General features: G+C 51.2%; 1 protein-coding gene across 2 annotated transcripts in view; it reads left to right on the top strand.

Annotated features, from left to right (window-relative positions):
- SGPL1 (sphingosine-1-phosphate lyase 1) overlaps positions 1-12,696 on the top strand; it is a 36,977-nt gene that overhangs the window by 4,578 nt on the left and 19,703 nt on the right. The window contains exons 1-3 of one of the 2 annotated variants that reach the window (XM_084525936.1): positions 3,604-3,803; positions 10,678-10,843; positions 12,460-12,527. In XM_084525936.1, the coding sequence (XP_084382062.1) occupies positions 3,801-3,803; positions 10,678-10,843; positions 12,460-12,527 (237 nt within the window). In that variant the 5' untranslated portion in view covers positions 3,604-3,800. Of the gene's footprint in view, positions 1-3,603; positions 3,804-10,677; positions 10,844-12,459; positions 12,528-12,696 lie in introns of those variants that run through there. The other variant, XM_084525935.1, reaches the window with a different exon arrangement.

Raw genomic sequence — 12,696 nt, 5'->3', positions numbered from 1 at the left:
GGCGTTGGTGCTTTGTTCCCCACTGCTGCCTTAAACGGGTGACAGGAACAAGGCGGATGTGTAAGCAACCAAAAAATCCCCTGCTCTGGGTGGGGACCTGTTCAGCTTCTGCACCCAGAGCATCCTCAGCAGAGGACAGCACAGTGGTGGCACTAGGACAAGCCTGGAGCCCTGCAGCGAGGTGTCACCTCCTGAGAGACTCTCAAACACCTCTGTGGATGTGAACGGGGGCAGGATCCTTCCATTCCAGCAGGACCACCCCCTGGAAATGGAAACCTAAGGCACTATGGCTGTAGGCAGCACCAAAAACCCCATGGGGGAGCACTGGGGTAAATACTTGGAAGGAATACCCAGGCTGGCTGGGAAATGTTGGTCGCTGCAATCTGCAACTCAGCAGCAGGAAAAAAAAATAATCTGGGGACCTACATGTAGAGCTATAAAACTGGACAGGAAAAGGGAGAGAGAGTGTGTGTGAAACTGTCAGCTTTTTTATTTTATTTTATTTTTCCTACAGAGCTGCTGCTCTTTGGGTGGCTTGCCATTTCCTAATCCTGAGCTGTAATCTCAAAGTGCAGTCATTTCCGAAATTTTCTAGGGGAAAAATGTTGAAAATATATCCCACTGCTTTCTTGAACTCCTGTGGAGTTTATATAAAGCCAGGGTTTTGTGTTTCTCAGTGCGTACACAAAAGGCCTAATGTAAATGTTTATTTCCAAGGGCTCGCGTTTCAGCACTTTGAGTTGCTTCTGTGTCCCGAGCAACTTGGAAACAAGAAAAGAAATGCGATTCCTCTTAATTCCACCAATTTTGGGGCAATTTTCTATAAGATGAGAACCTGTGCTGCCTGCCAAATAGGAATATTTTCTGGCATTTTGAGGAACTGAGCCCATATGTGCACAATATAAAGTTGCATAAATTAAGATTACAGGAAAGGAGTTTTGCTGGTGTAGAATATAGCTCCCATTCTTGATCCATTTACTTATAAATGAAACAAATCAACTGAAAAATTCCAGGTTAAACCAGATATAATGGTTTCTATGTAAACCCTTGCTTATGCTTTCATTGCAAGGGCCCTTCCTGATGATTTCCTACCCTCTGCTTGCGCACAGCCATGCTAACAAAACTTGCCAAATGATGGCAGAAGTGAGATTTGGGCTGCATTAACACCATGGTTGCTTTGATGGAAATGTGGGCCTTGTACAGACTAAAAGAGGGAATGCAGTTTTGCTGCTCCTACTTTCCGTTTCTAAATAGTTAGGTTATTTCCTTAAAATGATCTAATTAACTATGTCACCATGTTTTTATGAGATGCCCTGCTTAGCTGATGAATTGCTCGCAGTCAGTATCTGCCCTGTGCTAGTTACTGAGGGCTCTGTGAGTGACCAGCGTGGCAATTCCTCTGTGCTGTGATGAGGCAGGGGAAGCCAGTAGGGTGGCATCCCCTCCTACTTCAGAAGCATGTTTCTGCTCAATAACCAAACAAGACAGCCCCCCAGCCCTGCTGTGGAGTTGAAACCCTTGTGTGAACGTGCTGAGGACCCTTTCTGGTAGGGCTGGGTCTCCGGGCTGTGCTGGGGCTGAGGATGCGGTCGCGTGCTCGGGATTCCTGCCCTGGAGGCACAAAGGGTTTGGCCAGCGGAGGAGCCCTTGGAGGTCCAGATCTGCTGACTTGACAGCAGCTCGGTGCTGCGAGTGACTTCCCAGCATCACATACTGCGGTCTTCAGTCCATCAGCAGGGAATGCATGGGGAGGAAATGAGGCTGGGGCGAGACGCAGCGTGTATGTCGTGGTCTGTTCTAGCAAGCCAATGTGTTTCTCATTTCCATCTTCTGCAGGCCACGGCTGGCTGGAGCACAGGCTCTAATTCCTGCCTGCTGGCGAGCCATGCTGCTTGCTAAGAGCATAGGCTTACTGTGCCTTGTGCCTGAGATCAGTGCTTGGAGCTTTGCTGATTTAGCTATTGATTTGTATTTCTTAATGCAGTGGCGATGTGCTTAGGCAGGCAGCACGAACCTGCTTGTAAATGGTGAATGTCCTGCTGGGTTGATCTGGGAAATGTTTGCCCCCTTTTTAAATTTTCAGCCTTTTTTTTCCAAGCCAGCCTTTAAAGGAGCATGTGAGACCTCTGCTTGAGCATGGGCGATGCTGGTAGGAGTGCTGGGTGCTCCTGGGGAGGCAGCTCCCGTCTCTGTGCATGGAAAACCTCCACGGAGTGAGTTTTCCAGTGTCAAGGTGAGGTCCTTAAGCTCGGACTGAGGGCTGTGAGGAAGCTGTTGTCCTTTGTAATGTGCTTTGGAGAAAGCGGCTCTGGCTTTTGAGGCTTGAGTTATCTGGCAATGCTTGTGCTCCTGATTCCCCAAATGGCACCCATAGGGTTTGCACTTCAGTGGCTTCTTACAGCAATAGCAAGACCTGGCACTGAGTGACCTTAATGTATAGGAGCATACATTATGTCCTCACATCAGGGACATGGAGGGGGAAACAAGCTCATCGGCTAACTGCATCCAGGCTCCTCTCTGTCCCAGCAACTCCATCTTCTCCCTTTCATAACATCTAAAACCTCACCTACAAATCGGGCCTTTTTGTCCCTGCTTTTCTTGCAGAAAGGCCGCTGCGGAGCCTCAGCTCTCCAGCGGCAGCAAGCCCTCTCCCAGGTCTCAGCCAACCTCCATGCATTTGTTCCCATGCCACCGTTGTCCCCTTGCTGAAAGGGCTCTTCCCCCCCCTGCTGTCCCTTCCTGCCCACCCCTGGGTTTATGGCAAGCCATCCTATTCCTTTCTACCTGTGTTTAGCTAACCTGAACAACCCAAGCCCTCTGCTTCCTGACATTGTGTGAAAACGTGTGAAGCTGAACAAGATTTGTGCCGACGCATCCTCCAGAGGCTTTTGAGGTTTTAAGAAACAAGTTCTCTTCCTGCACCCTAAATGCTATTCAGGCCTTTTTTAAACATTTTTTTTTTTCCAAATACCAACACTTTTGTGAAAGTTTGAGGGCCTCAGTGCTCTTTGATTCAGCAAGCACAGCATGTCTGGAGTTGCCTCAGACTTTCTTGCCAAGTGCACACGATGAAACCCTACTTTCTGAATCTGATAGCGGTTTAATAACAGATCTGTTTGTTCCCTCCTGCTAAAAAGAACATCTGATAGCTACAAATACTCCTTAAAAACAATCCCACGAGGGCAGTTTTCTTGAGATAAAAGTGCTGTCTGTCTGATGCGAGATGCCATCGTCTGTGAAGAGACAGCTTGGATGGCACGGTGACAGCTGATGAAATGGCTTTAACACAGCGGAGTTAAATATTTGCACTAGCCGGGAATGCCCTGAGCGCTGTTCTCAAAACCCTGCAGAAACAAAGGCCCGGGAGGTCAAATGCCAATGTTACGAACGCCACGCAGGAACCCGCGCGAGCTGCTGGATGGGCACATTTTGCAGCGGGGCTGTGTTGTGGCGTTGACTAATGAGGTTTTAACGAGATTTTTGGAAAGCTGAGTGCTTTGAGTTAGGAAACATGAACGGAGAGGGCGATGTACAACGTGTGGGGGGCATCGAGGAGCTGCAGGCTCTGGCCCAGCTCTGAGGCGTGAGGGGCTGGGGCCGCTCCGCGGGGCATTACAAGGTTACAGGGCCCCTTTTCGGTGTGGCCCCGCACTTCTGGGGCTCCTCCCGGCCGCCCTACACCCGGCGCGGCCCGCAGCGGGCGCTGTGGTGCGGGAGGCCGGGGCGGAGCCGAGCGGGGCCGGGCACCGGGCCCCGGAGCGGCGGCGGCGGCCGAGGAGGAGGCGGCGGCGGCGGCGGCGATGGTGAGAGCCGGGGGGCCGGGGCCGGGGCCGGGCGGCGCTGCCCCGGGGGCTCCGGGGGCTGAGGAGAGGCCGGGGGCTCGCTGCCCTCGGAGCCTCGGCTCCCTGAGGAGAGCAGCCGGGGGTCCTCGGAGCAGGCAGGGGCTCGGGGGAGGCTGGTGCGGGGCGTGCTGGGCTCTGGGGCTCGGAGCTCGCCCTCAAACACGTTTTTTTTTTCCCCGAGGCCAGGAGCCTGCCCGTGCCGCCAGCACAAGGGGCTGCTCGGCACTGGGAACTTTGTTCTGAAAAGTGAGGGGAAATCGCGTTTTTTTTTCCCTATTCATTGCGTGCTTCCAGCCTCCGAAGCGCAGGGTTCCCGGCCCCTTGCTGCCTGGGTATCTGCTGGCCCCGCTGGCGGAGGTGACCCCTGGCCACCCACCCTCCGGCCTGTCTCTGTGCCCCGGCGGTGTTACACCGAGCCTCGCCATCCCATGATCTACCAGCACTTTGGCTCTGGTCGCCTTAAAAACCTCGCTTTTCGGTAGGGCCAAAAATCTCTGTGGATACGGGTTTGTGACCATCGCTTGCCCCTGCTGCCAACTGCACCGTTCTGGCCGTAAAAACCCCAAAAAGCGATTCCAAAGTGCTCGCCCGCAGCAGAGCCTGCTCTATGGCGAGGGTTGTTTCGGGAGGCCTGACCTGCTTGTGCCCCGTTTTTTGCAGCTGTGTGCTTTTGACCTGAACTGTTCTCATTCACAGCTTCCAGGAGGCTGACAAGATTCCCTTCCACCTGCGAGTTGGTGTCGGAAATCTCCGCGTAGTGGCTAAACGGCAATGGCCTAGGTGTGCTAGGGGCTTTGAGGCATGTTTTAGTGCTTTCTATAGACCATGAGATGAACCCGAGGTCCGGCTTCTCGGCGGTGTAGCAGCAGGGCTGGCTGCGATACTCGTAGTGCTGTGAACCAGGAAGGGCAGGTGAGGAGCACGGGGTTTGATCGGTGAGGATCCAGCGCCGTGGTGAAGGAAAGGACCCTCCAAGCGTGACAGCGGCGCTCAGTTTGCGCTGGTAGCGGTGGTTTTGCTTGCATAACCCCTCCGGGGAGCTGTGCCAGGCTCGGTGCTGCCTTTGTTCTCCTCTGCCCGCTCCCAGAACAATTGCTGTGCCCTCGGCTGCTTTCAGACAGCCCTGCTGGGACTGTGTCTTCCAGCGCTTCGCGTACCTCTGCGTGGCACTGAGCTACTCGCCCGACGTTTCACATAAATACCCGTTTTGTTCCCCAGAAAGCAGGCAGAAAGGACTGCGTGATCAGCAGCTGAGAGGGTGCCAGGCGGAGGAATGAACAAATGTGTCCAGATGAGCCCCAGCCCAGGGAGGACTGAGCCCTTCCTTCGTCCTCGTTGTTGTGGAGGCTGGGAGGATGCTTCCTCGCAGAAAACACACCTCCAGTGAGCCCCAGGGAGAGCTGTGATGGGTTTATATCGAGTGAACCCAGTCCCACCTGAGATCTGTGCTATCTGGGGCATGCCTCGAGACATGCGGGCTTTGCTTTTGCACATCCATTTGTTGCAGGGAGCGGAGTGGACAAGAGGTGACATCTTGTGAGTGGTTGGGGTTAACTGCTGTTGCTCCATAGCGGAAGGCTGTTTCTCAAGCACTCTTTAGTTTCTTCTTGGCCTTGTAGGGGAGCATCTGGTAGGCTTTTCACAACAACTGCTCTTTGTGTTGTTTTTTTTTTCCCTCGTTTCCCTCGCCCCCATGTGAAATCTGAATCGCACCTCATTTGGAAAGTCCCTTGAGCTCTTGTAAAACTATGCTTTTTTTTCTTTTTTTTTTTTGAGCCTCGAATCAGCATTTTTCCATCTTGTGGGAGTTTTACGTTTCCCCTCTGCAGAGGAGCCGAGGGGTGCTGCCGGTCTTACTTCTGCCTTGTTTGTTTTTCTGATGAAGCTATAATTAGCCAGTCTCTAGCCACTCCCCGTGAACTCAGGGCTGGTGGGGTAGTATGTGGACATTCCTCTCCCATACGCAGTGTATGGGGGGGGGAGACCACCAACTAGAGGGGAAAAAAAGGTTTTCAGTAGGGCAGCAGTGGAAAACGTGACCCAGGAGAAGCCGGTGGTACCAGAGAGCTGCAGTAAGATACGTGTGACCTGAATGTCTTTCTCTTTCAGAGTTCAGCCCGTGTGGCTCCAGGTTCATGGCTCTTGATTTCTGAGAGGCCCTCTCTGCTGTCCCCACGTGTCCCCACGTCTTCCACGGGGGGCAGCACGCCGAGAAGCTCGGGCTGTGCCCAGGAGCTGGCTAGCAAACGCCGCGTGCCTGCTGCTTACATAAAGCTGTTTGTCACCCTCGCCGGGGCTGGGGGTGGCAGGGAGGGACACAGGAGCATGGTTATTGCTCAAGCCTGAAGCAAACCGCTGCGCGTGCAGGGACTCGCAGCCTCGGACGGGGTGGCGTTGCTCAACCACCCCTTTCCTTGTCAGAAGCTGGCTGCGAGGCTGATGATGGCCATGGCCCGGCCGGTTCTGCGGTCGTGCCGGTCCGACGTGCCCTTTTGCGGCCGGGTTTGCACCAGCAGCAAGGTGCTAGCTGAGGCACAGCTAATTGAAGTCTTCCTCCTCCTTAGGTGCGTGGTAAATAAGCAAGTTGGCCGTGCTCCTGCAGCGTATTTTGGGTTGGGACCTCAGTGAGCCCTCCTTGTGGCAGCAAGCCGTGTGTTCTGCCCGCGTTGCTGTGAGTGGTCTTTGTGCCTCTTAATTTACAAGGTGCTGAGGTGCACGGCACGCTGCCTCGCTCGTCACCTTCGTCCCAGCGAGGGAAGACAAATGGCAAAGCCAAATGTTAGGCTTCGGGCACAGGGAGCTGGTGGCAGCTTTCCTGGGCTGGGAACGTGGCCGGAGTGTGCGGGGAGGCCGTGCTGGTCTTCCTTGGCTGCAGGAGGCACCGCTGACCTCCAGCCACCGCTCTCCTTGCTCAGCGTTTGGCAGCGAGGCCAGAAGGTGGCTGGAGGTGCCAGGCGCCTGCTCGGGTGGGTTATTTAGGCAGGGTAACAAGCTCTGTGCTGTTCATACTGTTGCTGGCTGATTTACAGCTAGCTGCGGAGGGTGCGGACTCCAAAAGCAGAGGATGTGGTTTAGTCAGAGCAGTTCCTCCTCGCGCAGTTTTCAGCCCAAGATTCATGCGATTACTTAAAATAAACCGGCCTCTGAAAGCGCCTTTCTGCTCTCTCCCACTTTAAGCACTGTCCTGGGGGAAGGAAGATGCTGCTGCTAAGACCTTTTTCCCACTCTTCCCACAGGTAAACTTCACGGTACTTCCACTTTACAGTGTCAGAAAGGGGAGGCAGTTGTAACAGAAGCGTGAGGCTCTCCAGTATATTGCTGTTCTGTCTTTTTAAGGCTTATTTGAGTCCTTTAACTTTCAGCCGAGGAAATGCTGTTCTGGCAAAACTACAAAATCGGCTCGTATTAGCTCTGGCAATTTCTCCCCCTCTTTCTCTTCTATCATCTGGGACAGAAGAGCATTACTGCAGTTAATTTGTCCTCTTTTGTAGTCCTGTAAGTGCTGTATCCCTGGAACAGCTCAGCTGGCTAATGGCTTTTAGAAGTAAAGTCCTAAGGATATATTCCTAATCTGTAGAGCTAAAAATTCGACATGTAAACTGCTTGGGTTGTTGAGTGCATTAATACCAGGACAAATGAATGCTGCAAGTCCTAATGACAGCAATTAGTATTTTATCTAATACCTGGGTCTGTCTTAATGCTCTGAGAATTAGAAATAAATCCTGCAGTGGAAGTTTTTCCCCTTTATTTTTCGGTGTGCTCATAAGTAGGGCTTTTAAACTTCTAGAATAAGCCTGTCTGGTGAAGCTTTTGTGGGGGGGAAGGGTCTGTTAAGGAAATAAAACCAACCCCAGGAATGGGAAGGGAAACCTTTTTTTTGTTTTGATACCTTAACGAATAAGTAGATTATTATCTTACAAGAAATCCTGCGCTGTGTATTGACTTAAAACCAGGCCAGCTCAGTGTCTGTAGCCCAGCTGGGGAGGTGGTAATGGCAGGGGCGAAGGGTTTTTCTAATCCCACAGAGCTGGAACTGCATCTCTGCTCATTGCACGTGGCCAGCATTTCTTCTGGCTGAGCTCAGCTGGGAAATAACTGCGAAATGCCTGTGTCCTTGGGGAGTGGACGTGTGTGAGGCCGGGGAGTCATCACCATGGCAGTAAGGGAGGTGGCTGAGTGACGGGACTCAGCTCGGGGGCTGACTTGATGATTTTGGTCTTTTCCAACCCAAAAGATCTGCAGTCAGCTGCTGTGCTGAACCTGGGCTTGCTTGGCACAGCTGCTGGCTCTCCAATCGGTGCCGTACCCCCAGCAGGTGACAGTCAGGTTGGTGTTGGAGCTGTGATGTCTCACCAGGAGTCCAGACTGCAGACTCGGTGCCAAAGCTGGCTTTTAACTCAGGTGTGAGCGGCCTTCCAGAGCCGAAGGGGGAAGAATTAAAACAGCTGGGCTAAAGGGAGGCATTTATTACCCCTGCTTCCTCCCTGAGGAATAAGGAAGCGGCGTGGAGCTGCAGCAGCGAGGCTGCCATCACACGGTGTTGGGGGTAATAAAACCAGGGCACGTTTGAGTGATAGCTTTGGAATTAAGTTAGCAATCTGGAGAAGAGAGGCCGCGTATCTCAGTGGATATGTGGGGGCAAACGAGCACTGTAAAAACGCTGAGTGCTGAGAAATCCCGTGGTATATCTAACCAGCGTCCCGTGCCACTTTGCACTGCTGTCTTAATCTCTTTTCAGTATCCTCCTGACTCGATCGATCTCGCCCTTTAAACTCTTGTAGGTATGAAGTGACCGAAGGAGAAAGTGAGAGGCATAGGGAAAGCTTTGCCCTCTCCGACTGTTCTTTGTGCAGGGATCCCAAGAGGGAGAAATTCTTGGGGTGAGCATTCACATCACAGATCTTCTCTTATTTGTTCAAAAACTCGGTAGCATCACTGGGTTGCCACATAGCAGTGCTGGTGTGCGTGCTTTTTTTTTTTTTTTTTCCTGATGGCAGTGATGAGGAAACAGGGTTGTGCAGCTGCATCCTGGAGCGTCACAGCTTTCAGGTGATCCCGAGCGAAGCCTGGGGATGTCTGCAGCGAGTTTGGAGCCGAGCCGCCTGCGTTTGTCGCTGCTGGCTGAGCACTCCTCTGCAGGGATTGCTCCCAGAAAGCCGAGCAGCCTCGCTGGAACTTGAGGAGTCCCCCTGGTGTTAGCAGAACAGGCAGACCTTCCCCTAAATGCACCCGTTAAATCAGCTCTGGTGGTGCCACAATTGGAGGGCTGGGTGTGAACCAGCCATGGCCTAATTGCAGCGGGTTGTGTGGCTGCCTTTTTTTTCAGGCAGAAGTGGCTGGTGGGTGCTTACACTGCCCTTTGCTCAGCAAATGGGTGCTAATTGGGCTTCTCCGGGCTGCTCCTCCCTGTGGCTTTGCCCTGTTCAGCCCCTCTCCTCCACCCTGTGCTGGGCTGTGGGTGATGATATTTCCCTGTGACGGGCTGGCACTCTTGTTCTACAGATTTTTTGTTTTAGCCTTACATTTGGGTCGCTTTAGTGTTTTTTTTTCTTTTTTTTTTTTTTTTTTCAGTCCTCTCACATGTATTTTACTGCTTTTCCAAAGCAGTGATTGCTCGTTAGTGCTTCTTTGTGAGGCATCCTGCCTTTTTCCTGTGGCTGTTTGGAAGCACTTGGCTTTTTTAAGCTGCTCATAGCCTCTCCCGTGGTGTTGGAAGTGATGTGCCACCCCTAAGGGTGACCCAAAAAAACAAGTAAATGCTGCTTCTGGTGCTAACTTGCCCCAGAAGAGGGATCTGTGCGGGGTGCTGAGAAGGAAGATGTGACAGCTTTTACCTTAGTGGTTTATCCATCATTGCAAGCCACTCCAAACCCATCAAGGTTACGACAGTGCAAGTATCAAGGATGTATTTCTTTTTTTGTCGTGCTGGACATTCCCCTGGACGGCCCTCCAGCAAAACTGGGGAACACTCGGTTTGGGGGGAGGCTTGGGCAGAGTGCTTTGGGGGCTGAAAAAGATTCCAAAATACTTTAATCTGGTTGTAGCACCCAACGAGGTGCGGCTCCCTGGATCATTCTCATCCCTAGAACACTTTTCTACCCCAGAAAACTGTTTTGGAGACCCCTTGTTTTGGGGAAATGACCTTTCCCCCTTGTGTGCATCCTGTCGTCCCCACCCTGTTCTCCTAGGCTGGAAGGTGGCGTGCTTGGAAGCTATTGATTAGGTGCTTGGGCTCTGTCCTGGCAGTAATTGCTGGTTTAATATTGTAATTAGGGTTGCATCACAGTTTGCTGGTGTTCTTTTCTTCCAGCAGTGCTTGGCTCTGGAAGGAATGCAGTAATTAGATCTCAGCCCTGAGGAGTTGCTGAGCGCTCACAGCTTAAAAAAATCCAGCTCTAGGTACTTAAACAGCCCTGTTTGGTGGTACCTGGTGAGCAGTGGTGGTAGCTCAGTCTTCCCGTGCCACCTGAGCAGATGATTCCTTGGGAATTGGAAGATTGTGGTTAATGCAGTGTGGTTTTCTTGGGCCATGGTAAGATCTGCTGGTGCGTCCTGTGACCGTGAAGCTTGAGCATCCTGCTCGTCTGCCAGCGGCTCTTCTCTCTGAAGCCTCTCAGGATGTGTTTCTGTCAGTGGTTTTTAACTGGAAATGAGTGACAATTGTGCCCTACCTGTGCCTTTCACAGGGATTAGGGAAAGCAAGAGGGGTCTGTGTACTGAAAAACACCGTAAGAGACTCCCAGTGGCAGGGAGTTCTGTCATTCGAGCACTTTTGATGCCCTGTTTGTGTGTGTTAGAGCTTGTCTTAATGCCCGTCTCGTTTCCCTTGGTGTAGGATGCCATTTCTAGCTACAAGGAAATCCTGCAGGTGTACTGGGAGACAGCAACGGGCTGGGTGAACGCCTGCTGCGATGGACTGGAGCCCTGGCAGTTAGTCGGGCTGACGTGCTCTTCAACACTTCTAGCCGTATGGCTGCACAGCTTCCTCTTCCAGCCCGAGAGTAAGTACTTAAAATGGGTCCTGTGTTTGTGGGAAGGGAGAGGGGACAGTTGTTCTCGTGTTGTAGGGGGAAGGGGGCAGAATGAGGCCAAACTTTTGTTAAAATGCCTTCTTCTATAAACCAGGATTGACAAAACCCTATTCCGAATTAGGGTCAGGGCCTGGGTAAGTGGTGAAACATCCCCATTCCTGCAGAGGGTGTGGCAGGCCAGCCTGGAACGTGCCTGCATCTCCCTCCCTCCCTTCCATCCGTCTCCCTTTCTGCTTCTGGCAAGGCCTTTTACTCATCACAACCCTCTCTTGCTCAAAACCTGGGGAAATCGATCATGTTTCATCCTCAGGAGGTCCAAGATAATTGTGGGCTTGTGCTGCCTTTTTTTTTTTTTTGAGCCTGTTTCTGCTTTGAGTGATTTCTGATAGCAGCAGCTCTTCAGCGGGACCTCTTTTGATGAACCTGCAATATATTCTGGCTCTTCGTGGTGGTCAGGGATAACCGCCTTGCCCTTGGAGGAGAACAGAGGTGCTTTGCAGGTCCCCCAGGCCTCAGGGTTATGCTTTTTTTTCGTTAAAAACAGCAGAGTTTTTAATTAGTGCCTGTACCTCTGCTTTTTTTTTTTTGAAAGGCAAGTGTAAGTGAACAGTGGGAACTTGTGCCCAATACAGCTTCTTGGCTAATGTTTGTACTGTTGCACAGTATTTTTAAAATACTGACTAATTATGAAGTCCAATTAGGCTGTTTGGATATTTCAACAATTTATTTTTTCTCCCCCTCAATGTGGATGCTTGCAATTAAACAGTTTGCACACAGAAAAGTGCAACAGGAAAGTTATTTTCAGAGTGCTAACAAATATTTGGTACAGAATGTGCCAGACTGCACTTCCTGCAGCTTTTCAAAATGTATCTGAAGTATATATAAAATGGGGGGGATAAAGGGCCAGGCTGATACTGTAGATGAGATTGGGAAGTCCTAAAATGGTTGATTTTGTTTTTAAAGCTTGTTCAGCTGTTTCCTGGTGAAAGTGTCTTGTGACTGGTGCTTGGCTGAAACCCCTGGAGGACTTGGTGGTTGTAAAGCAGCTGTCATGCTGCTTGCATTCCTGCCTTTAAAGTTACCCCCCAGGAGTTTTGTGGTGTTTGCCATCAGAGGGATCTATCTTGGTTTCAAGATGCAGAAAAAAATTTCAGCAAGCTCTTACCTTCTTGCTGGAGACCTTGTGTTTAGCAAGTCCGAACTCCCTCTCCTTGTAAAATTCCACGTCTGGGTGCACGTTCCCATTCAGGCAGGTGCTGGCCTTCCTTATGCCTCGTTTGGGAAGATTTTAGCCTTTTGAGTTTGTCTGACTTTATTCGGCAGCCTGAGGAACCAAGTAGGAAAATGAATCAAATCACTGATTCTGATAGATGCTGATGTGCAAAGCAGTTCCTTCAGTTCCTGCAGCCTGGCCTGTCTGCTTTCTAATACACTGCTCTGTCTCTCCACATCCCTTTTGTGACTGTTACTTTATCCTGGGTCAGAAGTGCCAAGCCTCTCATGGGTTGGGGTGCAAGTATTGTGCTCAGAGTCAGTTTTTAGTTTCTTGAGTCATATTAGGTTAACTTCTGGCTTTTCTCTTTCAGGCTTAACATCCCGAATTAAGAAGCAGTTCTTTAAACTACTGAGAAGAATGCCGTTTGTCGGGGCTATAGTAAGTATTTGAACAGCTTTTTGTACTATTATTCCAGGCCCTTGTTTTTGCCTGCATAGCTGTGTCTCGGAGAAACTACGCTTCTTCACCTCTTCGCTGTCATGTCACTAATCATAATGATCTAAGGGCATAGATTTGGATCTGCTGCTGCCTGGTTAATGAAAGATAA

The sequence above is a fragment of the Aythya ferina genome, assembly GCF_964211825.1.
Source record: "Aythya ferina genome assembly, chromosome: 7".
NCBI classification, from domain to species: Eukaryota; Metazoa; Chordata; class Aves; order Anseriformes; family Anatidae; genus Aythya; species Aythya ferina.
Note: the sequence above shows the minus strand (reverse complement) of the source record. Positions and strands in the feature narration are given on the sequence as shown.